This window comes from Pelodiscus sinensis, chromosome 5 (assembly GCF_049634645.1).
Source record: "Pelodiscus sinensis isolate JC-2024 chromosome 5, ASM4963464v1, whole genome shotgun sequence".
Lineage (NCBI taxonomy): Eukaryota > Metazoa > Chordata > Testudines > Trionychidae > Pelodiscus > Pelodiscus sinensis.
In genome coordinates this window covers 35,662,894-35,689,334 of record NC_134715.1, presented here as the reverse complement: position 1 = coordinate 35,689,334, position 26,441 = coordinate 35,662,894, and the positions used below count along the sequence as shown (strand labels likewise).

General features: G+C 40.8%; 1 protein-coding gene across 3 annotated transcripts in view; it reads right to left on the bottom strand.

The window, feature by feature from the left end:
- The window catches only part of USP53 (ubiquitin specific peptidase 53), a 70,472-nt gene continuing 44,031 nt past the window's right edge, over nt 1-26,441 (bottom strand). For all 3 annotated transcript variants that reach the window (XM_006112603.4, XM_075929815.1, XM_075929814.1), the window contains exons 14-16: nt 26,073-26,149; nt 4,652-4,751; nt 1-3,681 (exon numbers count right to left, since the gene is read on the bottom strand). In XM_006112603.4, coding sequence (XP_006112665.2) covers nt 2,688-3,681; nt 4,652-4,751; nt 26,073-26,149 — 1,171 coding nt within the window. In that variant the 3' untranslated portion in view covers nt 1-2,687. The remainder of the gene's footprint in view (nt 3,682-4,651; nt 4,752-26,072; nt 26,150-26,441) is intronic.

The window sequence follows — 26,441 nt, the reverse complement described above, 5'->3', positions numbered from 1 at the left end:
TAGCAGCCACAAAAGTAGTTAATTTTTAATCTAATGGTCTGAACAAGCAGAAAAATGCAACGTTGCATGAAAATAAAATTCTGAAGACCAGAAAATAGTTACAATACCTGTTAAATGCATTTAAACATTACAAAATGTCTGTTCTTGTACAAATCTATAACCAGAAGAGAACATTTATAAAAAAATAAATAGGCACTCTAGCTAAAATCAATGGCAGATCACACATTAAATATTGAACATAGAGCCTGTAGAGCAAATATAAAAACTGAAGGTGTCAGTTATTTATATAAATAGTGCACATACAACTCATCAGGTAAACAAGTCATATACAAAAGGTTTTGCCTGGAAAGACACAATCAAGCAAAGCAAGAAAAGACCTAAGTTAATCTAAGGGACTCAAATGAAGATTGTTGCATTTCAGATCTCTGGAAGAACTTAAGTAGACATTCTTAAACAAGCTTACCAATTGTGCTCAGTAGCTTTCTGGAAACTGAGTTCACTTGTTTATGTTAATAGGTATTCACATCGTTCCTTTGGGAAGTAATATGAATGTTTGCTATGCACATATAAGAACATTGTGGTACTGTTTATACACTGAAATACTTCCATTTAAATACAAGATTTCTAGAAAAGCTTGACAAGTTCTAGTACTCTTAAGTTCCATTTGCATTCAGATCCATACACCTTGAATGTATTTGCTTTAAATGTAACAATACCAAGTCCAGAATTTATTCATTCAAATGCTACTGGGTTACTAAAAAGTGTAAAGACACTGGTCTGACATATTTGGTCTGCTGCCTATCATGTTTGTTATTAAAAATGACAGATCTTAGTTTGATTTCATGTTAAGACATTGGCAAAATAACCACAACTTCTGTTTTTACCTTGGAAAACTATTACGCATGATTGTCACAATTTGGTCAAAGCACTGTAATACACATAATGTACATAAACATTTAAACTTGTTTGACCACACCGCAAGCACAACATACATTTGTAGCATTAAACTCAGAATTTAAAGGCATTTATACTTAACTGTAACCAATATCACCCAATTTAAACACATCTAAGCACTTTCCTTTAAATTTAAGAAAGCCATGAGTTTCAACTATTCATTTTACGCAGTCCTGATTTGGTAGTGTTACATTATTACAAGTTACATTTTTTCAATGACTAACATGGTACAAAGCATTTACAGATGCCAGTGAAGTTGAATTAAAATCCTATCCAAAGAGGATGTAGATTACCCTTTCATTGAAAACACTGTCTAGAAGTTTGAGTGGGAGACTGCTAGCTAGGGACAAAGTTCTGTAACAGTAAATCAGAGTGACTGATCCCATACATTTGCTCAGGTTTATGTGAGCCAAAGTGATGTATTTTCAAAACACAGTTCAGTACACAGACAGTTGAGCTTAGATATAGCTGAAAAAAATTAATCTGATCTGAATAAGGTCTTGAATGTAAGTGTACTGTTTCTTAAATTTAACCTTTTAGACTATGTCTACATAGTAGCATTATTTTGGAATAACTGACATTCCAAAATACAAAGTGTGTGTCTACATAGTAAGCCATTATTCAAAATAATGGTGAGCTGGAGGATGCTTATTCCAACTCATGGTAATCCTCATTTTACAAGGAGTAAGGGTAGTTGAAGGAAGTGTTCTTCTTTCGACTTCCTGCTGCGTACAGTGCCAAAAGTCGAGTTAAGCTATTTCAACTTAAAGTATACAATTGAACCCTGCTGTGTAGACGTACCCTTGCAGTTTACTTGTAACAACTGCATATCTTAAAGCATATTGCAGTCTACTCTATTAATTTGTTACTTACATACATAGCTAAATTAAATTGCAGTAATAAGTTTATCACAGCCTTGCTTGTGGAACACATAATTTAAGTTTGCTCCTTAACAGTTGGATTAAAGTGCACAATATGGAATTGGAGTTTGCAGGTAATTTAAAAATCTCAAACAGTGTTCTGTTTGTAGTTTACAAATTACTCAAGTCTATATGTGAAGTCATTCATTAAGGCATCATTCTAAGTACTAAAAATCCAATTCTCTGGATAAAATTTCATTAAAGACACTTAAAAGGAAATTGTTAGACTTTCACAGAAGTCAGATGAAAAAATAGGTAACACCTATTGTTACCCACTAGGAACAATGGTTCCATAAAACAGATACTGTTCTAATTAGTGTACCATGCTATGTATTGGGACTGTACTTGTCAGCATATCACTAGCTAAATTTAAAGAGATTACAGGTTAATTTATATCTTCTCAGTCTGAGAGCACAAAATCCAGTTTGTGAACAAGTGTATTAAGTTCTGAACAACCTGTATTTATCCCATATGGTGATCTTCCTAGGTATTAAAAGCACACACTTTTAAAAGGACCATTTGTAACAGACTTGTTGAATACGTTTGTATCATCACATGGAGGTAAACATTGTTAAGGCAAAAATGACAAATTCATGAACATAGGGCCAAAATCTTAGCACCTATTCCCCTGCTCACCTATATTTGCAAAATTAATTGAAGTTATATTCTTAAAAGCATAGTGGGCAGGATTCCAAAGTATGCAGTGTAGTAGTTGTGTCATCCTCAATTAGACATCTCACCACAGAGATTTCCATGCTTCCTGCCAATAAGCAGCCCATGTGAAATGCGTCAGAAGATAATTGATTTGACTGTCTACCTATTGCAATGTATGCCTTCCATGTTAGATTTGTATCTCTGTTCAGATGTGGGATGACTAGAATCAAGAGTACCATGGTATACAGTGCTCAGTTCTATTCCAGTTGGTGGGAGATGCTTTTCTTTGTGGAAGCCACCACCATCTGCATAATACATTTTGGGTTTTTGATGGTATTTCATCCTGTACGTATCCGTCATGCAGCTATCCACTGAAAAATAGGTTGTTAGAGATACGCTATCATTTGCATCAGGAGAGATAACACTTTGTCCTGTGTGCTGAGATCCTTTATTAAATATACTGCCAGATACAGTCTGAAAGTCATTAGCTGATGAGCTAGGTGCTGAATCCAGTTTGCGAAAAGTGTGCTCATTCTCTTGAAACGTTTCTTTAAATCTTTCTTCATTTGTAAATGCACCTTCTGATGCAGATTTTGAAGCGGTAGCTGTAGTGTGCCTTTCGAAACTTGAAGGATTATTCTGAAACACTTCTGACAATTTTACCTCACTTGTGGAATCACTTTTTGATCCTAGCAACACATTCAGAGCATATTTCTTTGGTGGTAAAGGAGGAGGAAGATTTTGGTAAACTACTTCTGGAATCGGAAGATTATTAGTCCTACCAAATGACTGAACAGCATGTTCACCAGATGAGGACTGAACAGTCCCACATGGATCTAACAGATTCTGTTGTACTAAAAATGCAAGCTCTGACCTTGATCCAGTAGTTTTTGTATGAGGCGGCTGAGATGAGAGAAATTCATTGTTGTTCACTCTTTTTGCACTCACAATTAAGTGTTCAGTGCTGTACGGGCGGGTTGAACTGTCAACACTATATACTGGCATACTAATCTTCTCAAATTTATCTAGATTAAGCCATTCTGATGAGGTCTGCTGATTTAAATTGCTGAACTTTGTTTCTCTCTTAACATGGTCCTTAAAACTTGGCTGTAGAGTTGATGAAGGAAAACATTTCTTGTCTGGCATCTCTGTTCTAAAATATAAACATGCACAGGTATTGGGGGACTAGTCAGAAGGCATTTTCTCACAAATGTTTACATATATTTTTAAAATCATAAAACCATCCATTAATTCCAAGTACTGTGGATGTTTTTTTAAATGGTGTTCTTGGAGACACTTTAAATATCACATTTACCCTTGATCTGACTGAAGGATTCAGAGCCTTATTTAACTTTTCTTTTAAGCTCAAAAACAGGTATATCAAATCACTGCAGATTTTCTTCCATAAGAAGTTTGAAGGATTAACAAAGCTCTTCAAAAGATTCACCCCTTCCCCCGCCCAATAAGGAAAGAATCTTGTTAAAACATTGAATGGAGTCAGCTCTAGGTTCTTTTCCTAGTCCTACCAGACTGATGTTTAGGCAAGTCAGATATGTAAACAATTTGAAAAAGTGTCCACTACTTCTGAGTGCCTAGTTTGACACTCCAGATCCTGAGTTTCAGATGCTAGGCACCTGCAGTTCCCAGTAACTTTAGCTGGAGCTGTGGGCACACATCATCACTTCAGAAAGGCAGCTCTAGGTGGTAGGTAACTGCTATCCTGTTTTTAACTAGAGTTTTCAGAAGGCAGTTTGACAAATAATTATTTGTTGTATGAATGGATAAGTTAGATCACTTTAAATTCTTAACCAAGTTAAAGGCCAGATTATTAAATGCTAGTTAGATGTCTGTATGACTCTTTAGGCACCTACATATCTTAAAAATCCGACTAAAAATTATTTGTTGGCTTGTCTTTAAACGATCAAGTTTTCATGTTTTTCAAAACAAATTTGTCAGCTAAATAATTTTGATATACCAGGTACAAAATTAAAGCATTGTCAGAAGACTGTATTTGAAAAGTATTTGGACATATTATATATAATTTTCCAGTTAACAATGGGACTTAACATAGGCATTGTATTTCAGATAAGCAAGTTTTATAGTAAAAAAAATAGTTAAATTACCTCTTTAGTAGCAGACTGTGCATCTGCAATTGAGATTCTGAAGAAAAGTCAGTGTGTGGTCTGTAATTAGCTTGCATATTAATTTGGTCTTTCCGCAAGTCTAGAAAAAAAAAACACATCCCAGTTTCAATAAAACGTTTCTTCTTTCTTAGATGGTCTTTATAAGTTACACTAACAAAACAAGCCTCATTTATTTTCAAAATTACAATGAAAAGGATACGAGTCAGCAAAAGTAAATTACAGTTAAAAATCCTCCACATCTTTATTCATAAGTGGAATTTATTTAAAAAGGTGTTTTAATAAGAAAGATGTTAAAATATCTAAATACCGAATAGCTTAGTTACTAAAAATGTACTCTGATTTTTCTGCTTCAGAGTTAAACATTGAATAGTCTAGTCTAGCACTTTAAAGACTAACAAAACATGTAGATGGTACCATGAGCTTTCATGGGCACAACCCACTTTTTCAAGTGACCAGAATGTTGGAAGTCCAGATCCAAGATATTATCTACATGTTTTGTTAGTCTTTAAAGTGCTACTAGACTATTTGTTGGTTTTTAAGTTTTTTCTGATCACCACCACAAACTTAAACACCAAGCAAGTGATGGATACATTTCATTTTTGAGATTTTAGATGTTGTGGCTCCATAGAGAGGTTCCCCTTGTGCATAAGGTCAGATTCTTTTGGCCATCCGTATCTACTGGGTCTAGGAATGTAAGCAACTAGTTGACTACCCGATAAGCATATGCTTATTAGGTAGTCGAGTAGTGACTCAACTTGTCGCTTCCTCCAGCACTGCCTTTATCAGGAACCTATGCTGGGGTGAGCCGGCTTAAAAGCTGGTTCCCCCAGCACCATCTCCATGGGGGCAAAAGAGGTAGAGGTGTAGTGGGGAACCGAGCACAAGCTGGGAATCAGCTGATTCAGTCTGGCTGCTATTAATACATTTAAAAGGCAGAGCTGCAGTGGGGTTAGCTCCCAGCCCAGGAGCTAATTCACTGCAGCACTACAGTTCCCCCTTATCAACTAATTGAGTAGTTGATGGAAATTCCAACGATTAGCTGATTACCCGTAATTTAACATCCCTAACTGGGACCATGCCTGTGCCCCAGATGTCCAATGGCATAAAAAGGAGAGCATGCTCAATTGCTGACAGTTCCTTCACAAATAGAGAATCATAGAAAGATGGACAGCAAAGAAGGAAAGAGTGCTGAGGAGTCCACATGGACAACACATCTTCGAGAATCAGTTCCTTTAGGTAAGCAACTATTTTTTAAAGCAATTGTTTACATGGTCACTCAGTAACTACCCAAGCAATTGCCTGTGTGCGGGAAAAGGAATACTGAAGTTCCTACTTAATCAATAACTACAGGATAGCCCTACCAAAATGGGTATCCCTTCTGGAAGCCTTTATCAAGGCACAGTGTAAGGTGTGGGCCAAACTCCACATACCTGCATACCAGATTGCAGAGAGAACACTACTGTTCAAAAAAGCAGTAGAGGATACATGAGCTCGAATGGAGAAAGGTGAATAACCTTGCTAATTCATAACTAATCCTCTTGAAGCTGGAGATCCCACTCACATAACATCTGTGAGCGTATGAGTTTACTATCATTAAAGACTATGACTAGATTGAGTAAAAATCATTCAAGAATATGCCCAGTTGATATAGGAAGATAGTTCCCCTTGCTACATGAATTGTGTGTGAAATTTAGCTTCTCCAGGGGTTTTCTGTTTGGGACAGAAAACTAGGAAGCAGATAGATTTGAGTTCCACATGACAGTATCCAGGCTGACAGATGTAATGACACTGTGTTCGGGTACAGGATAAGCACTATTCTGTAGGACAACAGGAGGCTTCCCCCAAATCAGTCTATCTTGAAAGGTTCATCAGTTGCAAATAAGGGACTGCCTATCCTATGCTAGAGCTATCAAATGTTCTGTCCTGTTTCTTGCTTCAACCTCTTCAGAATCCTAGGTATATCAGTGATTTGGAAGAAAGGCACATGTCAGTCTAGGCATCCAGAAGATGAAAGGCATCTGCTAATGAAACTGGGCTCAATCTCCCTCTCCTTTGGAACAAAATATCTGTCACTCGTTGACCTGGTCTGTGGCAGGCGTTTCTATAAAACCTCACTAGCAAAAATTCTCTATAGGACTCAATTTTTCACAGGCCACTCCTGATTGTCCAAGAGCTTTCAGCTAAGATGTTCTAAAAGCTGTGAAAGTGCTGATCTAGGAGGTGCATTCTAAATAAGACAGTCTTTCTATTAAATTTCAAGAGATGACTTCTTGTGGGACCACAATCATTGTGTGCAAATAGTGTCTACTGTAGATACGCTGATTTCAACACTGACACGGATCATAAGTGAAATCTGGCAAAAGATGTCCTGCAGTTGCTTTAAGCCATATGTCCCAGAAGCCAGGCATGTTTTCACTTGGGATGGATCAACTGCTCTGGGAAAAAGGTGTTTTTCAGATAAAAAGCTGTGAACCAGTCTAATGAGGGGATTAGGAAGGCTAAAGTTCAGGATGATGACTCTAGCACATGAAGATGTTGGGTCCAGAATGGGTCATCAATCCCTTTCCTTATTTGGGATAAGAAAGTAATGACAATGAAAACTCCTGACCCATAACTCCAGAGGCATCACCTCCTCTACTCCCATTTGCAAAAGGGAATCTACTTGTCTATTGTGAAAAGGGGTCAGCTAAAAAGGAATGGTGAAGGGGTGAAAAGGGATCAGAACTGAATACAATGCCTCATCTATAATTTCCAAGACACAGTCCAAGGTAATCCCAGCCCTAGATTTCTGAAAATAAGAGGTGCCTGCCAATAGGAGGCCAAGATATTTAAAAAATTGTAATTCAGGCTTTCGACAGGCTTCCATCAAATGTGTTGCCTGATGACAGCCCCAGACTGAAAAGCAAAAAAAAGAGAGGAAACAGAAGAGGACTGCCTACAACTGAATGTCTTCTTTACCTGATCTGATGTTTTCTTTTATCTGAGTAACACCAGGTACAGGAATGCTGGCCGAAAGATGGCTACTCACATTTGCACTTTCTTCTTGGAGCAGGAATATGGGTCCAAAGAGGGAAAAAAATTCTTTAAAAGACATTCACAGCCACAAATGCCTTAATGTTGGTTCAATACAAAAAAAGTGGAAATTGTGTCTTGAATTCATTAAGATTTCCCCCTTAATCTCATATTTTCAAGTCAATACATTGAAAAGTTTAGATCCAAAGTTAGGATATAGGCATGGAAGTAGTTTTATCTTTTAAAAATAATATGCTAGCATACATTTTAGTCTATGCGTTGCTACTAGGTTTTTTTCCATTTCAACATGCAAACTGGATTCATAGCTTACCTATAAGTCCTTTAGTTCTTATTTTTTGTCTAGTTATGTTTCCACACAATTGCTCCTTACGCCCCATAAAATGGCTAATGTAAACTTCAGTACCAACCTCAACAATTCAATAAATTACTTTACTGAATTTTGTTTCATGAGCTGTGAAGTCCTTCTGTGAAACTGCTACAGAAACTGGACACAAGGAGGCAGCAGAGATTTGCAAGCAATTACTTGAATGTCACCAGGGCAGGCATTCAATCACAGACATTCATAGGCACTGGAAGTTTGTGCCTTTGGAATTCCAGCTAATTTAAAAATAGATGTGTTATTTTTCTCTTCTGCTGACATGGAGATCCATGCATGGTTAAAACCAGAGAGTCTACTGGGAATTTTGGCTCCAGGTTCTTTGCAAACCTAAATATGGTATATGTTAGCATACTGCACAGCAGACACCTCATCACCATAAGAAAAACCTCAAACAATAATAATTTTGGCATTTCTCAAATGATAGCTGGTCAGATTTTTGGAACTGACCCTATCACTTAAGATGAATCTGAACAGACAACATTGTTTACAAGACTACAACAGCCATTCTTCTATCCACTGAGTAATCTAACTCCACTCATCCACAAAAGATGAAGATTTTCTGAAACACGTAGAAATACATTTTCTATGGTACTGTCAACATATTGCAGATATACAAAGTCCATTTTCAGCACAAAAAAAACCTTCATTTTTCTATGTGAGGATTCCTAGAATGTTTATTAGCTGTGTGTTCAACAGCTAAGATCTGATTATACATTTTTAGAGTAAACGTAGAGCTACTAGTAAGAAGCCAAAGTATAACGACTGCAGTATTTTCTGTGTGATAAATGAGGTTCAGGTTATTTTTTAAGGTTATGTTTGAGGATTAATTTGAGAATGAGCCTTGACTACTGTCATGGATGTTTCAATAATAGAAATGAAATGATGGACCTTTGTAATTTACAGATATCCACACCTGTTATATGTCCTTCCTTCACTAGGAAATGTACATCACGATTGTTTTATGTTCTTTTAGAAATCATTGTTTATAAAAAGATCTGATAAGGCTTAATATATCAGAATTAGTTTAATCTTGCCCCTGCATGATCCATGCTAGGTTTTACAGTGCTTTCACACTTTTCATTCTACTCAACCCCCAATTAAAATATCAAAGTATTTTTAATTTTACAAGTAATCCATTTGCACATACTCCATGACCTCTCAGAAAGCTGTAAATTAAAGGTTTCCTTACCTCCACTACATATACACATTTTTTATTTAATAATAATTTCCAGAAATTATTTTTACCTTCTCCCACCACTTTCTCCAGTGGGCATTAGCTAGAGTAGATGGGTTCTAGTAGGCTGTAGGGATGTTCACTATCAGGTAACTGAACACTCAAGTAACTGCATGAAATCTTTGCTGTTACACAGCTATTTGATAATCCTCAAGGGCAGGGCCAGCACCCAGTGCACTCCCAGCCCCACTTCCGAGGAGCTCCTTGCCACGCTGTGCTGCCCCTCTGTGCTGATAAGCCTATCCGAGACAGTGGGGTGAAGTGGCAGCATCCCTGTGCACAGGGAGCTCAGAACCATGCTGACAGGGACTGCTACCGCAAAGCAGCCTCTGCCCGCGACAGGCCCAGGCTCGCTGCAGGCAGGGGCTGCTCTGGGAGATGCGGAACAGCCACAGTCCGCAGGGAGCTCGCAGCCCCCACAGACAGAGGCTGCTTCGCGACAGCCTCCTCCGGCCCCACCCCCACTGTTGCCTCTGATAGGCTTATTGGTTAATCATCTAGTCGACTACTTGTTGACTTCCCTAGTGAGCAGCTTCTCCCATTTATCTTCATACTAGAAAATATACTACAAAATATCTTTGGGAATTTATTAATTGCTCTTTTCAAGTTTAAAAGAACCAAAAAAGAGACCTTAAAAAAAAATGCAAGTCCCAATCTTTAAATAGGCTTCTGAGAGTATGATTTTTAAAGCCCCCTAAATAGTTAAAATTTGTAACTGGCATGTATTAGATTAAAATAGCTCCTCTTCATTTGGGGTGGGGCAGGGTGGGGTAGGATAGGAAAAAGGATGGAGAAGAGTGTTGGCTCTATTGCTTCTCTCACCTGGAGCCGTTCTAAGTTCTACTTTTCTCCACTCTCCATAGAAGGGGAAAAAAGGAGAGAACTGATCCTCTTTTCATTGAGCTTTTCCTATATGCAGAAGAAGGATACATTGTTTCTTTACAACCCCAGGTTTGCACACTCCTGAAAGGTTTCATCTCCTCCTTCTCAAGCAAATCCAACTACATAACAGCAGGACTGTGTGGGGGGGGGGGGAGGGGGGGAGGAGAGGGGAAGGGTTCAAATAGCAGCCTGGCTGAAAAAAAGGGATAAACAAAAGTAAGAAATTAAGTACATATGTAGACAGAATAATGGATAAAAGTATGTATGGAGGGGTGTCTTCCAATGACTCTGAAATTGGATTTTAAACTGGTGTTTCTTATAAATGTTACCAGATAGACTACATCTTTCTTGCCCGCTACAAAAACTAAGGGATACATTAAAATCTTGTTCTTTTGTTATTCAAAATTAGAGATTTGGATATAATTTCACACTTACTTGCACTGATGTAACTGTATAAAAAAGGCTTTTAACAGATAATCACATTTATCATCACTAGACATGTTTTATCCTCTTAACTATATTTGTCTAGATGGAAAACTTTAGTCAATTAAATATGGAGTAAGTCACAACTGAAGCCACTCTAAACAAATATCCTTTTTATAGTCTATGTTTCACATTATGCAAATAAATAGCTGTACGTTTCAGTGCAAAGATCTGTGGATATAAAAGGTGGCAGACTGTCATATACATATACTGTGTGCTTACAGGCAGTAACTGGAACTCATTAAAGAAACAAAGATTAACATGTAAGGTTCATTTGGACAAAATTTTAAACTCCTTTCTTCCTTTGTAAATTTATGATTTCTATGTAAATTTATTTCCACTGGAATTTTCTCTAGGGAAATGAGACATATCTCCCCTGAGTAAAAAATGGTTTTGAGGCTATACCTATCCTCAAATGAACAGAAACAATTTAAGCCATATATTTAGATTCATTTTTTTCCTCACTTATAGTTCAACTGGGTTTCAAACAAACAACTGGGGTTGTCCAATGCTGTTAAAACTGTTTACAATAGATGAGACACTATACTTGCAGCATGACAGAGCTAACATTTTATTTAATAAGCACTGCGGGCTATAGTAATTCAAGGAATTAGTAGGTAATTCTTAAAGAGAACATATTTGGGAGCCAAAAATTGAAGATCTGTGTTATTAGTTTTTTACCCTTAACTCTCTTCATTCATTTGTAGAGCTTGCAGCACTTCCCTTCAAGATCCTGGAATAAAGTGGTGCTATGTTCTGTGTATACTACTGTGAACGTCAAATAAGAGACCTTCAGTTGATTAAGAATTATGGTTTTATTCCCTGAACCTTTTCTTCAAAGGGTCTGGAACTTGTTATTTAAATAAAAATAAATTTAAAGACCATTATCTGAAGGGTAAATACCAGTTGAGGATGAAATACTTTATAATGACATATGTATAAAAATGCTGGGTTTTTTTAGTTGTCGTTTGCTTGCTATTCCTGGCTACAAATTCACAGAAGACAGATCTATATTAGTAGAGAATGACAGATCTTATTATGCAGGACCCTACCAAATTTACAGTCTATTTTGGTCCATTTTACAATCATAGGATTTTATTTATGACTTTAAAGGTCAATGTTGTACTTATAAAAGTCTTGCCCAAAAAGGAGTTGGGGGAGGGGGAAAATCTCAAGGTTATTGTAGGTTGGCATGGTATGTTATTGCCACTCCTACTTCTACACTCCTGCTCGTGGGGAGCTGCTTTCAGAGCTGGGCTTCCATTCCCAGCAGCGCTGTTCTCCAGAGCCTAGCTCTCAAGTCAGCGCAGGAGTAAGGGTGGCAATCCCCTCTAAAATAACATTCAGCCCCAAAAGGGAGCTGTGGAGGTGGTGGTCGGAAGTTTCACAACCCTTAATCTAAGAAACGCTGGTTTCCATGAAATCTGTACAGCATAGGGGAAGAGCACATAAAAGACCAGATTTCACACTTTGTGACATGTTTTTCATGGCTGTGAATTTGATAGGACCTACTAATTAACATTTTAAATCAAATAGTGAAAAGATTATGAACTTTTGTAAGGTGCAGCGGAGAAAGAGTTTCATACTACCATGAAAATAGAGCAAAAATGCATTTTAGATACTTGTCAACTGTGGATACAAAGCCGAAAGGATAAAGAAATGCTCCACAACCCTTTCTATTCTCAATAAAGTTAAAATTAATGGTGGAAATGGCAGATTAAAAACCCACAAAATACCTACAATCCAGAATTTTGTCACGTTATAACAGTTTAGAGAAGCATGGTCAGATCAAGTTTGGATTTTAACTACTCCATAATGTCCTGTGACAATGTGAGTTGGTATAATTTCTGCAGTAACCTATGCCATCAGAAGGAGGTAAAGGACAAAGTGATTAATAAACCAAGATTTTTTAAAAGCACATTACTGTACTCAAAAAAGCGCAAACAAAAAAACCCTGGAAATTAAAAGTACAAATAGGCATAGAAATTCACATTTCCTTATAGTAGCAGTGAGACTGCTTGTTACCCCACACCAGTCCTGAATAGGCTAGATGGGTCAATTAACTACACAGGTTGCACCTGAAGAGGGCTCAATACTGCTTAATTAAGAGTGATGTTCACTTGGGCTAGAAAAGTCATATCTTTAAAGCTAAGAGGCTGTGAGCAGGAGGGGACTGTAAGATGCAAGTCATCTGTAGTCACTCTGTGATAAGAGAGAAGAGTGGTGGAGGTTACAGGGTCTGGCAACAAGCCAGATGGGGAAGGAGCCATGGAGAGCAGAGGAAGTTTGGATGCCCCGTGGCGCCAGAGAGCAGGAGGAAGCAGGACAGAGCCAAGGAAAATAGCAAGCAGGTCTGGGAGAAAGCAGACCATAGTTGCAGAACACATGGTCCCTATACCTAGAATGTGGAGTATAGGGTGGACCTACACACTCCCTCCAATAAGTGGGGAAACAGCACACTCTTGGACATAGAACTGAGAATTGCTAGGAAAGGCAAGGAGTCAGTCCAGAGGGACTTTACAGACCCTGGAAAGGGTCTGTGACCTAGCCAGAGGGCCACATCATAAAAAGGAAGCAGCCTGAGTCTCAGAGAAGACTGCTACCCTGAGTCTTGGAGGATGAGACTATGACAACAGCTGAGCAACCATAGGAAGGTGCGTCTGACCAGGTGTGAGCTATTCCCAAGATAAGCCCCGAGGAGGAATGCCAACAGAGAGTAATGAACCCTGTTATAGCCTCAAAACCCCATTCTAAGAAGGGCAGAATCAAGGATGACAAGGTAATTCCATTCTTCAGTCCTTAGCATCTGCCACAAGACTGTTGAAGGAGCAGTTATTCCATGGATACTCATCCCCCAGGATTCAGGTGGAGACAAGGAAGTTACTCACTCTGCAGTAACAACTGTTCTTCGAGATGTGTCCCCATGGGTGCTCAACATATGGTGTAGGAACGTAACGTCATGGAGCCACGGAGCAGAGCTTTATTAGCAGTTGTCAGCGGGCCTTGCGCTGCGTTCAGCTTGGCGCCTTGTGTGTGTGGCCCACCCTCTCCCTTCAGCTCCTCTTCTCCTTCCAGTAGCCAAGACTTAAGAGTACAAGGGAGGGTCATGGAGCATCCACAGGGAAACACACCTCGAAGAACAGTTGTTACTACACAAAGTGAGTAACTTCCTTTTCTTCTTCGGGTGATGTGATGTCCCTCTGGGTGCTCTGCAAATGCTTATCGGATAGTCAACATGTTAGTTGACTAGTAGCTCTCCTCTCCCTCCCTCCCCGCCTCTAACAGAAAGAGGCGGGGGGGGGGGAGCAGAAGAGGAGGGTGCTTCAAAGGGGCACTCCCAGCAGGCCCAGGCTGCATGTGGTGTTTCAAAGCAGCAGCACCGCATTGAGTTCCCAGCTGACCCCAGGCTCCATGCGGTGCTGCTGCTTTGAAACATTGCGGGGAGCATGGAGCCAGCGGGGGACTGCCTGAGTCCCCCGCTGGCTCCGTGCTCCCTGCAGCGCTTTCACCTTTGAAGTGTAGCAACAGTCCTAGGTCTGTTGCTACACTTCAAAGGCTGAGGCGCCATTATCAACTAATTGAATAGTCGATGCAAACTGCACCGACTGTTTGATTAGCCAGTTAATCAAAATGTTACACCCATACCCCCAAAGGATGTCTCTTCAGCTTAGAAGTTTGAGGAATACTGTAAGGACAAACTGGGAGGCTTGCATTGCCACTTCTTATGCTATCTCTCCCTTGTGAAATAAAAAGACTTCAATTTCTTGGGAGTCAGGCTGGCAAATTTCATGAACGCTCAATTCACCACACAGTAATTCATATTATTTAGTAAGTACAAAATACCTTGAAATTACTATATTAAAACTGATCAGTTAACACTTTTGTGAGTCAAAGGTGGGCTTTTTAAAATTATTCAACACTTGTCTAACTGATAGTAGAATTAAACCAAAGATCATTTCATTATAAAGATGGGGGGGCACGCAGAGGCGGAAGACAAACATGTGATTTGCCCAAATTGAAACAAATAGTGAAAGCTGGAATCTCAACTAGATTGAATTCTGTTTTTCTGTACAGAGTACATGTAGCTTTCTAAATGTCTATTTCTTATACACCCTATCCCCAAGAGGTTCACGTAATAACTGATGGGAGGAGGTGGCTGGTTTAGTTTGACTACTTGTTTTCTTAGCCTAATTCACAAATGTACATGAAGTGCCACACAGACATCGTTATGAATATTTTTACGAAATCTAAATAGAATCTTTGACAATGACAATTTAAAATTAACAAGTTTCTTTAAATGACAATTTAAAATTAACAAGTTCCTTTAAAAAGACGAAGGCACCCATATTTCCCCAGTTTTGGTGGTAACGCCTGCATGCCTGCCTCTCTCTCACACGCACACACACAAAACCTCAACTAGTCCCTCACAATCCAGCATGTTTGTGGTTACACACACCTATATATGAATGACAATATGCCAAGCTCAGTTGTTCCCCAACTGCTATTATCCCAACATTACTCCCCCAATTGAGCAGTTAGAATGCACAATACCCCTTAATTACACTTTACATAATTACACTTGCTTTTAAAAGTAACAAATCTGTTGTAATGTGTAAACACCCATTTTGAGCTCAGAGAGTATATGGACTCTGAATAGTTTAATACAGAGGTGGGGAACCTCAGGCCTGGGGGGAGCGGATCTAGTCCCCAAGGCTCAGGGCTCCCCATAGCATTGGAGAGCCTGCGCTGGCATGTCAGCCTTTTTACTGTGAGGCACGAGCACCCAAAATTTACTAAGCTGGGCCCCCCTAAGTTCTGGCATGCAATGTGAGGAGCATCTTTCTCCTTTTCAGTCAAGGGCCATGTCAGTGAGGGTGGTGGTGGTTTGTGTGTGTCCCACAACTAATTCTTCTCTGGTTCAGCAGTTCCCTACCCAAAAAAGTTCCTCAGTACTTTAGCAGTAAATGTTTAAGCGACGAGGAGTCCTGTGGCACCTTATAGACTAACTGAAGTGTAGGAGCATAAGCTTTCGTGGGCAAAGACCCACTTCGTCAGATGCATGTCTAACACGGATTCAGACTAACACGGCTACCCCTCTGATACTTGAGTAAATGTTTAGTTACTGAAGTGGAATATTTAGGATTCTGTATACAAACCATCAGCAAATCTGACCTCAGAATAATTTGCAACTGATGTATTTTGAAAAAAATGCTGCCATACAAATATTTTTAAATTTAGCAGTATTTGAACAATTTATAACCTTTGAATAATACTTCAGCAACTGAAAATTTCAACTATTGTTTAGTTACATCTCACTTGCCTTAGGACAGTATTGGAGGTATCCTATGATACACTGTCACTAGCTTATTCCTACTGCCAGTGAGCACCAACAACAACCCTTCTCCCACTAGTACACAAAGGCAATACAACAAAAATTTGCTATAGCATAAAATGTCAAAGGCAAGTATATTCTAGGTATCCCACACAATACCTGGCAATTTATGTTATTTCACTTCATGTGACAAGGAAACCAGACTTAAAAAGAATGTATATCCAATTAGAATAATGACAAATGGAAGATACCATAGATTTAGATTTAAAGTTAAAAACAAAATCCATTCCAGTTGAACAGAAAATTTAAAAAATAGCTAGATAACTATAACAATCAAGTACCTCCTGAGCAAGTGACCTCATGTTCATTGCCATCAGCCCTGGAAAATTATTTTTGACAAGTACAAAAAATGTAAATTGTTTCACTGACATTAGGTTGCAATTTTGGCTGACCTTATACTATTTCCTGTAATAGTTATGCACCAAGGCATTTATCAGATTTATAAAAATCCAGACATTTTAATATGTACAGGAAGCTCCTTATCATAAGTATTTCCTCCTAATAATGCTACATATCTGATGAAAACAAAAGCGCTTCTGAGCGATGTGAACAGCTAGAATCATAGGGCTGGAAGAGACCTCAGGAGGTCATAAACTCAGTATTAAGTCAGTCTTAAATAGCTTTCGTTGGGATTGGTCCTGCTTAGCACTCCCCTGCCCAAAGCAGGACCAATCCCAACTAAAGCTATTTAAGACTGAATTAATACTGAGTTTATAAGGAGCAGACGACCCATAGCTAAGAGGGGGAATTTCCTGTCTTATGCTCTGTAGCAGGGTGATGGGCTCCGTGCTTCTGCCAGAGGTAACTGATGCCTGCTTGGGGGAGAATTTCAAGTCAACCCCCCACTCCACCTCCCACTTGAGTCATGCTCAGTGTTCCCTCTACTCTGCACAGCAGCATAACTTAGAATCATAGAACTATAGAGCTGGAAGAGACCTCAGAAGGTCATCAAGTCCATCCCCCTGCTCTAGGTAGGACCAATCCCAACTAAATCAACCCGGCCAGGGCTTTGTCAAGCCGAGACTTAAACACCTCTAGGGATGGAGACTCCACTACTTCCCTAGGTAACCCATTCCAGTACTTCACCACTCTCCTAGTGAAATAGTTTTTCCTAATATCCAACCTGGACCTTTCCCACCCCAACTTGAGACCATTCCTCCTTGTTCTGCCATTTGTCACAACTGAGAACAGCCTCTCTCCTTCCTCTTTGGAAGCTCCCTTCGGGAAGTTGAAGGCTGCTATCAAATCTCCCTCACACTTCGCTTCTGCAGACTAAACAATCCCAACTCCCTCAGCCTCTCCTCATGGGTCATATGCTCCAGCCTTCTAATCATTTTGGTTGCCCTCCGCTGGACCCTCTGCAATGCGTCCACATCCTTTATGTAGTGGGAGGCCCAGAACTGGACACAAGACTCCAGATGTGGCCTCACCAGAGCTGAATAAAGGGGAATAATCACTTCTCTGGATCTGCTGTCAATTCTCCTCTTAATGCAACCTAATATGCCATTAGCCTTCTTGACTACAAGGGCACACTGTTGACTCATATCCATCTTCTCATCCAGTGTAACCCCCAGGTCCTTTTCTGCAGAACTGGTACTTAGCTGGTTGGTCCCCAGCCTGTAACAATGCTTGGAATTCTTCCGTCCCAAGTGCAGAACTCTGCACTTGTCTTTGTTGAACCTTAGCAGATTTCTTGTGGCCCAATCCTTCAATTTGTCTAAGTCACTCTGGACCCTATCTCTGCCCTCAAGTGTATCTACCTCTCCCCCTAGCTTAGTGTCATCTGCAAACTTGCCAAGGGTGCAATCCATCCCCTCATCCAGGTCATTAATAAAGATATTGAACAAAACCGGTCCTAGAACCGAACCTTGGGGCACGACCGCCATCTTCGCATCGAGCTGTTGATCACCACGCACTAGGCCCAGCCTTCTAGCCAGATTTCTATCCATCTTACCATCCATTTATCCAATCCACATTCACTTAACTTGCTGGCAAGAATATTGTGGGAGACCATATCAAAAGCCTTGCTAAAGTCAAGGTATATCACATCCACTGACTTTCCCATGTCCACAAAGCCAATTACCTCATCATAGAAGCTAATCATATTGGTCAGGCATGACTTGCCCTTTGTGAATCCATGCTGACTATTCCTTATCACTTTCCTCTCTTCCAAGTGCCTCAAAATGGAGTCCTTAAGGATCCCTTCCATGATTTTTCCAGGAACGGAGGTAAGACTGACCAGCCTATAGTTCCCTGGATTGTCCTTTTTCCCTTTTTTGAAGATGGGCACTACATTTGCTTTTTTCCAAATCATCCGGGATCTCTCCCAATCTCCATGACTTTTCAAAGATAATGGCCAAGGGCTCCTCAATGACATTTGCCAACTCCTTCAGTACCCTCGGATGCATTAAGTCTGGACCCATGGATGTGTGTACGTTTAGCTTTTCTAAATAGTTCCTAACCTGTTCTTTACGCACCAAGGGCTATCCTCCTTCATCCCATCTTGCATCACTTAGCACATTAGTCTGGGAGCTGACTTTGCCTCTGTCTTCACGGACAAAGAAAGCATTGAGTACTTCAGCTTTCCCCACATCATCTGTCACTAGGTTACCTCCTTCATCCCTCTCTGATCACCTTCTTCTTGTTAACATGCCTGTAGAAACCTGTCTTATTACCTTTCACATCCTTTGCCAGTCGCAATTCCAAATGCTTCCTGATAACCCCTCGGCATTCTTGAGCTATACATTTGAATCCCTCCCTGGTCATTTGTCCAAGTTTCCACTTTTTGTAAGCTTCCTTTTTGTGCTTAAGTTGACCAACGATTTCCCCTGTAAGCCAATCCAGTTACCTACCATGTTTGCCTCTCTTGCTATTCATCAGGATGGTTTCTTTCTGTGCCTTCAATAAGGCTTCTTTAAAATACTGCCAGCTGTCCTGGACTCCTTTCCCCTTCATGTTAGCATCCCAGGGGATTCTGCCCATCAGGTCTCTGAGGGAGTCAAAATCTACTTTTCTGAAGTCCAAGGTGTGTATTTTACTACTATTTTTTCTTCCTTTGGTCAGGATCCTGAAATCTACTCTCTCATGATCACTGCTTCCAAGGCTGTCACCCACCTCTACTTCCCCTATTAGTTCCTCCATGTTTGTGAGCAGAAGGCCAAGCTGGCATGGCCCCTGGTCGGATCCTTCAGCACGTGTACCAAGAAGTTATCCCCAACATTCTCCAAAAACTTCCTGGATTGCCTGTGTACTGCCGTATTTGTTTACCAACAGATGTCAGGGTGATTAAAGTGCCCCACGAGAACCAGGGCCTGCAATCTGGAAGCTTCTCTCAGTTGCCCGAAGAAAGCCTCATCGACCTCATCCACCTGATTCGGTGGCCTGTAGTAGACACCAACCACAACATCACTGCTGCTGTCTGCACCTCTAAACTTAACCCATAGATTCTCAACAGGTTTTTCTACCTCTATATACTGGAGTTCTGAGCAATCTTAGTGCTCTCTTACGTGTAGTGCAACTCCTCCTCCTTTTCTCCCCTTCCTTTTCTTCCTGAAGAGTCTATACCCTTCCATGACAGCGCTCCATTCATGCAAGTCATCCCACCAAGTCTCTGTTATCCCAGTTAAATCATATTTCGTGGACTGGGCCAGTGCCTCCAGTTCTTCCTGTTTGTTGCCCAGGCTTCCTGTACAAATACCTCAGATAAGCAGTTTATCACTCTATCTTCTCCATTTGAATCAGGGGTCCTCCTTTCTTGCTCGTTCCTCTTTGCATTTCTTCCCGGTATCCGACTTCGCACTCCCCTCAGGGTTTTGGTCACCATCCCCCGACAAACCTAGTTTAAAGCCCTCCTCACTAGGTTTGCAAGCCTGTCCACAAAGATGCTCCTTTCTCTCTTGGTTAGGTGGATCCCATCTCTTCCTAACCAATCCTTGTGCCTGGAACAGAATCCCATGGTCGAAGAAACCAAAGCCCTCACGGCGACACCACCTGCGCAACCATGCATTTACTTCCTCAATTCAACGATCCCTACCCAGTCCTTCCCCTTCAACAGGGAGGATGAACGAGAACACCACTTGTGCGCCGAATTCTTTGATCCTTCTTCCCAGCGCTACATAATCCGCAGTAACCCACTCGAGGTCATTCTTGGCTGTATCGTTAGTTCCCATGTGGAGAAGCAGGAAGGGATAGCGATCCGAAGGTTTGATCAGTTTGGTAAGCCTCTCAGTCACATCCTGAATTCAAACTCCCAGTAATCAGCACACCTCTCGAGATTCCAGGTCTGGATGGCAGATGGTCCAGTCCCTCTTAGGGTGTCTTCTTTTGGGGGTAGTGGTCGTGGAACCCCCATCCCTAGGACTATGCATCCCATGCCTTCCAGTAGATGGCGTTCCCTTCGGGTATGTCTACACTACCCCACTAGTTCAAACTAACGGGGTAATGTAGGCATACCGCACTTGCAAATGAAGCCCGGGATTTGAATTTCCCGGGCTTCATTTGCATAAGCGGGGAGCCGCCATTTTTAAATCCCCGGTGCTCGAACTAGGTAATTCGGACTAGGGTTCCTATTCCGAACTACCGGTACACCTCGTTCCACGAACCCTAGTCCGAACTACCTAGTTCGAGCCCCGTGTAGCCGCGCTACACGGGGTTCGAACAAGCGGGGATTTAAAAATGGCGGCTCCCCGCTTATGCAAATGAAGCCCGGGAAATTCAAATCCCGGGCTTCATTTGCAAGTGCGGTATGCCTACATTACCCTCCTAGTTCGAACTAGGAGGGTAGTGTAGACATACCCTTGCAGTTTCTTCCTTGTGACGTCCCTTCCAAAGCATTCACCACTGCAGAGCCTGTGGAGAAAGCCTGAAAGTGATTACTTACTTCTATAGCACTGGGGGATTCCCGTGCTGGCCTTTTTCCCCTTCTAGAAGTTACATGCTGCCAGTACTCTTCCTGGTCCCGTACTGCCCTCTCTGGCTCTTCTGCCTGCCGTGCTTGCAGTATTAAACGCTGCCTTCTATCGAGGGAGTCTTCATCCTCTCTGGATCAAGCATAGGGTCAACACTTGGGCCTCCAACCCTCTAATTTTTTCTTCAAAATGGTGACCTACTTGCACTTAGTGCAGATGAAATCCGTTCTTTCTTCTGGGAGGAAGACTAACATGGCACATGCTGTGCAGGTAACAGCAGCAGTAGACCCATCATCATCCATCCCTGCTGTCCTGGAGAGAGACTTTAAAAGAAAGGCAAGAGAACCTCACGCCCTTCCCTCTCCCCTTCCAAACTCCCTCTCTAAACTCCCTGTTAGCACTCACCTGTTCACAAACTTCACAAGTGATTAATCAACCCAGCCTTGGGATGGGGCTGAAGACCTGTGCCAAAGGAGGTATGCCCTGATTCTTCAATTTCTTAAAATTGTCATATAGAGCTCACAGGGTCACTTAGATTCAGCCACCCCAGTTTACGGACTAAGCTTTGAAGAACCAGACTTTTAATTGGTAAATGTTGATTTCATATCTGTGACCAAAGGGCCTCTTGGTGTCAACAGGGAGTGGGGAGGGAAGGGGGGCACCAGTACATCAAGTCTACAGGCATCTCAGGCTCTGGTATTTACTTACAAGTTCAAAATAAGCCATATAAAGTTTCTAGTGAACATTGGCCTCATACAGGTACTCAATGATAGTGAAACACATACATGGATAATATGTAAGGAGTTAAGTATGTGTCATACTGAAAATTATAATTCTTAAATTCTCAGTCTTGGGGCTGGTCATCAGAGGTGGTAACACAGGTTTATGTTTATCCATCTGGCAATGTAAATTGTGTATTGTATGGTTTACAATGGACACCCATTTACAGTGTAATCAAAAATTCTAAGTGATTATGAAGTTTCCAATGGAGATAAGTACATGCCGTGAGAGTTATCCTGCCTGCAAGTGTAGAAAATGAAGTATAACTATAGGGACAAGAAAAAAAACCCCTCAATCTTTCCACTGAGAAGGCAAGACAACAGCATGCTTGTTTCATGAAAGAAGATCTCAGCCAGACCTGGCTGTAATGTAGTGGAAGAATTTTAGGTGAGGTTATGCTCTGACCCACAAAAATCTCTTTTTAATTACGTTTAGCCTCTAGTATGCATGCAATGATTTTATTTCATTCATATATATCTGTTTCCTATATTTCTACATGTGATCATGTGACTGTTCTATGTTACATAAACTTGTTATCTCTACAAACAAATCTAAGTTCTTGTGTATTAAGCAGAGCTGTGTTCTATGGAGTAACTGGCAAGCAGAGATGTATTGTTCCTTTGGGTACAGAGATCTGGGAATTCTGAGAGTGCACACTGGACTGGGGCTGGGCACTCCAAAGAGACAACTAAAAGATTTAGGGGTTGGAGTGTACCTCATTAACCTGTAATGAAAGAGGGAGGCCTGGAAAGGAGTTCTTGGGTTGCCAGACACTATTGGTCAAGGTTCCCTGTAAGCTGCATGGCATCACAGCTGCTTAATGAGCCCTGCACTTCTTCCTCAGCTACAGCTGCAACTCTGTGCTAAGGACAGAACAGTGAGCAGCAGCACCAGCTGGGAGAGACTCCCTGCTCTGTTCTCAGCAGGGAGGTGCTGCTGTAGGAGAGGGAGAAGGAGAAGTGCCCCTCCCCTAGCCAGGCAGCTTTCTGCATGGCAGCCCTGAGCAGTTGTGGGGTGGTGCTGTGGCACAGTTCACAGGAACCTTGCTGGTGGTGTTGGGAAACTCATCCATAGCCACACAGACAGGGCAGCTTCATACAAGAAGAGTTTCTATAAATATATGAGAAGCAAGAGGAAGACTAAGGACCGGGTAGGCCCACTGCTCAGTGAGGAGGGAAAAACAGCAACAGGAAACTTGGAAATGGCAGAGGTGCTTAATGACTTCTTTGTTTCAGTCTTCACCTAAAAGTCTCTTGATGAAGGAATGCCTAACATTAAATGCTAGTGGGAAGGACGTAGGTTTAGAAGATAAAATAAAAAAAAAGAACAAGTTAAAAATCACTTAGAAAAGTCACCAGGGCCTGATGAAATGCATCCTAGAATACTCAAGGAGTTATCTTTGGGGGGAAAAAAAATCACAGAAGACAGGAGAGACTTCAGAAGATTGGAAAAGGGCTAATATAGTGCCCATCTATAAAATGGGAAATAAGAACAACCCAGGAAACTACAGACTAGTCAGTTTAAATTCTGTGCCAGGAAAGATAATGCAGCAAGTAATTAAGGAAATCCTCTGCAAATAAGGGGATAGGTAACAGCCAGCATGGATTTGTAAAGAACAAATCATGTCAAACCAATCTAATAGCTTTCTTTGATACAATAAAGTGTCTTGTGGATAAGGGAAAAGCAGTGGACATGGTATACCTAGACATTAGTAAGGTATTTGATACAGTCTTGCATGATATTCTTATCAATAAACTAGGCAACTATAACTTAGATGGGGCTACTATAAGTTGAGTTGCATAACTGACTGGATAACCATTCTCAGAGAGCAGTTATTAACGGTTCACAATCCTGCTGGAAGGACATAACAAGTGGGGTTCCGCAGGAGTCAGTTTTGGGACCAGTTCTGTTCAATATCTTCATCAACAATTTAGATATTGGTATAAAGAGTACACTTATTAAATTTGTAGATGATATAAAGCTGGGAGGGACTGCAACTGCTTTGGCGGATAGGGTCATAATTCAAAATGATCTGGACAAACTAGAGAAATGGTCTGAGGTAAATAGGATGAAGTTTAATAAGGACAAATGCAAAGTGCTTCACTTAGGAAGGAACAATCAGTCTCATACATACAGAATGGAAAGCGACTTTCTAGGAAGGAGTACAGCAGAAAGGGATCTAGGGGTCATAGTGGACCACAAAAGCTAAATGAGTCAGTGTGACACTGTTGTGCAAAAACTAAAACAACAAAAAACAAAAACAAAAAAAGCGCAAACATGATTCTGGGATGCATTAACAGGAATGTTGTGAGCAAGACACAAGACGTCATTCTTCCGTTTTACTTTGGGCTGATTAGAACTCAGTTGGAGTATTGTGTCCAGTTCTGGGCACCATATTTCAAGACAGTTGTGAAAAAATTGGAGAAGGTCCAGAGAAGAGCAACAAGAATGATTAAAGGTCTAGAGAACATGACCTACCAAGGAAGTGTGAAAGAACTGGGCTTGTTCAGTTTGGAAAGGAGAAGACAGAGGGGACATGATAGTGGTTTTCAGGTATCTAAAAGGGAGGAGGGAGAAAAATTGTTCTCCTTAGCCTCTGAGTATAGGACAAGAAGCAATGGGCTTAAACTGCAGCAAGGGAGGTTTAGGTTGGACACTAGGAAAAACATCCTGTCAGGGTGGTTAAACACTTGAATAAATTGCCTAAGGAGGTTGTAGAATCTCCATCTCTGGAGATATTTAGCAGCAGGTTAGACAGACATCTATCAGGGATGGTCTAGATGGTACTAGGTCCTGCCATTAGGGCAGAGGACTGGACTTGACCTCTCGAGGTCCCTTCTAGTTCTAGTATTCTATGATATTAAGGATAAGCAGCAGTAAGGCGCCTCACAACCCCAGGAAGCATAACCAACAGCCATGCCCAACCCCCCCTCAAATATTTTCAGCAATAACTGAAATTTACAGATAGTCACAGAATAATACTGCGTGAAAACCTAAGAGTTTAAGGATAATTTGTATATTCTGACATGATGGTGACCTTTTCTTAAACAGTTATGAAGCTTTAATTCAGGGGTGGGGCACCACTACGCCACAAAAGAAAAAAAAAATCAGTCGGGGAATGTATAGAAGTGAGAAGAAAAAAAGAAACACACACATACCCACAAACCCCAACCCTCATTGACATGGCCCCCAACTGAGAGCGACTTCTCACATTCACCTTGCACACCAGAACCTAGGGGGGCCTCAGCTCAATATATTTTGTGCCCCCCTTGAGAAGCAGGGAGAGGGGTCAGCTTCGAGGGCTGGATCCAGGCAAGGCTCCCCACTCCTGCTTTAACTCTTTGATCAGTAACTTTCTGTTGAGATTCAAACTCCACCCTCTCTTCCCCACCCCCACGCATGATTTTCCATAGCTATGAACATTTAAATGCATAAAAATTCAAAAGCTCCAATTTTTAAAATATATAAAACTGAATTCAGCCATACCTTTGTATAGTATACTCAAGGAAGGGAAGTTGTTTGTGTGACCTAGTTATTAGAGCACTGGGCTGAGATTCGGAAGACTTGTGATCTATTTCCAGTTATGTCACTGGTCTGCAGGGTGACCTTCAGCAAGTCCCTTCCTCTCTATACCTCATTTTCCCCATCTATAGAAAAATGCTAGTGGGCTCTACCAGTGAAAATCAAGGTATGAAAGCTAACTAAGTACCGAAACACACAGTCTAATTCAGCATACTGAAAGGCATGGGTAACCAAAAAACTGCACTAATGCATTGCAATCTGAATTATGTAACCATCAACTCAGATTTACAATGAAACATGGATTTAAGTGATAATTAATATATGGGTGCCTTATAGTCTGATGATCCTCATGACCAGATTGGGGTGAAAGAGGTCTCCCAAGCTTATTTTAGTTGCATATTTGGCTAACATTATGGACAGGGCTCAACAAACTATAGAATTTACTCGCCCATGGAGAGTAGATTTCAGCCGCACACCCTGTTTACCGGCGGCGCGCGCATGCTCAATGTGGGTCTTGCACATGCGCAGTACGGGGCTGGCGAGCGGTTTTCGCCGCCGCTTGTCAAGCCCTGATTATGGAGAAAACAAGAACTGTACCAACATACTTGAGGGGTTTTCATTTATTTAAAAAAAAATCATAATAAAGGAGGGCTCTGCAAAATGAGAAGTTAACTATGTAAAATCTCCAACTTTTCAACATTTTACATGTTATTAAAAGTTTTGCAAAACTGCAAATCTAGAGATTCTTTAGAAAAGTTTGTAGGAGATATAAACGTTAAAATCCTCACCATCAAAATAGCTTCTGTTTTGCTGGAAGGTAGATGGCAAACCACTTTCAGCACATTTGATTGATACATTCTGGTCGCTGAAAAATAAAACAGACCTTGTAGTTTAAACACTTAAATATTACTGCACAATCACTGCTGCCCATATATGTAAGTATAAAATATTATAGGGTATGTCTACACTACAATGTTAGTTCGAACTAACGGACGTTAGTTCGAACTAACATTCATAGCCGCTACACTAGCGCTCCGCTAGTTCGAATTTGAATCGAACTAGCGGAGCGCTTAGTTCGAACTAGGAAAACCTCATTTTACGAGGATTAAGTCTAGTTCGAACTTACTAGTTTGAATTAAGGGGTCTGTTGCCCCTTA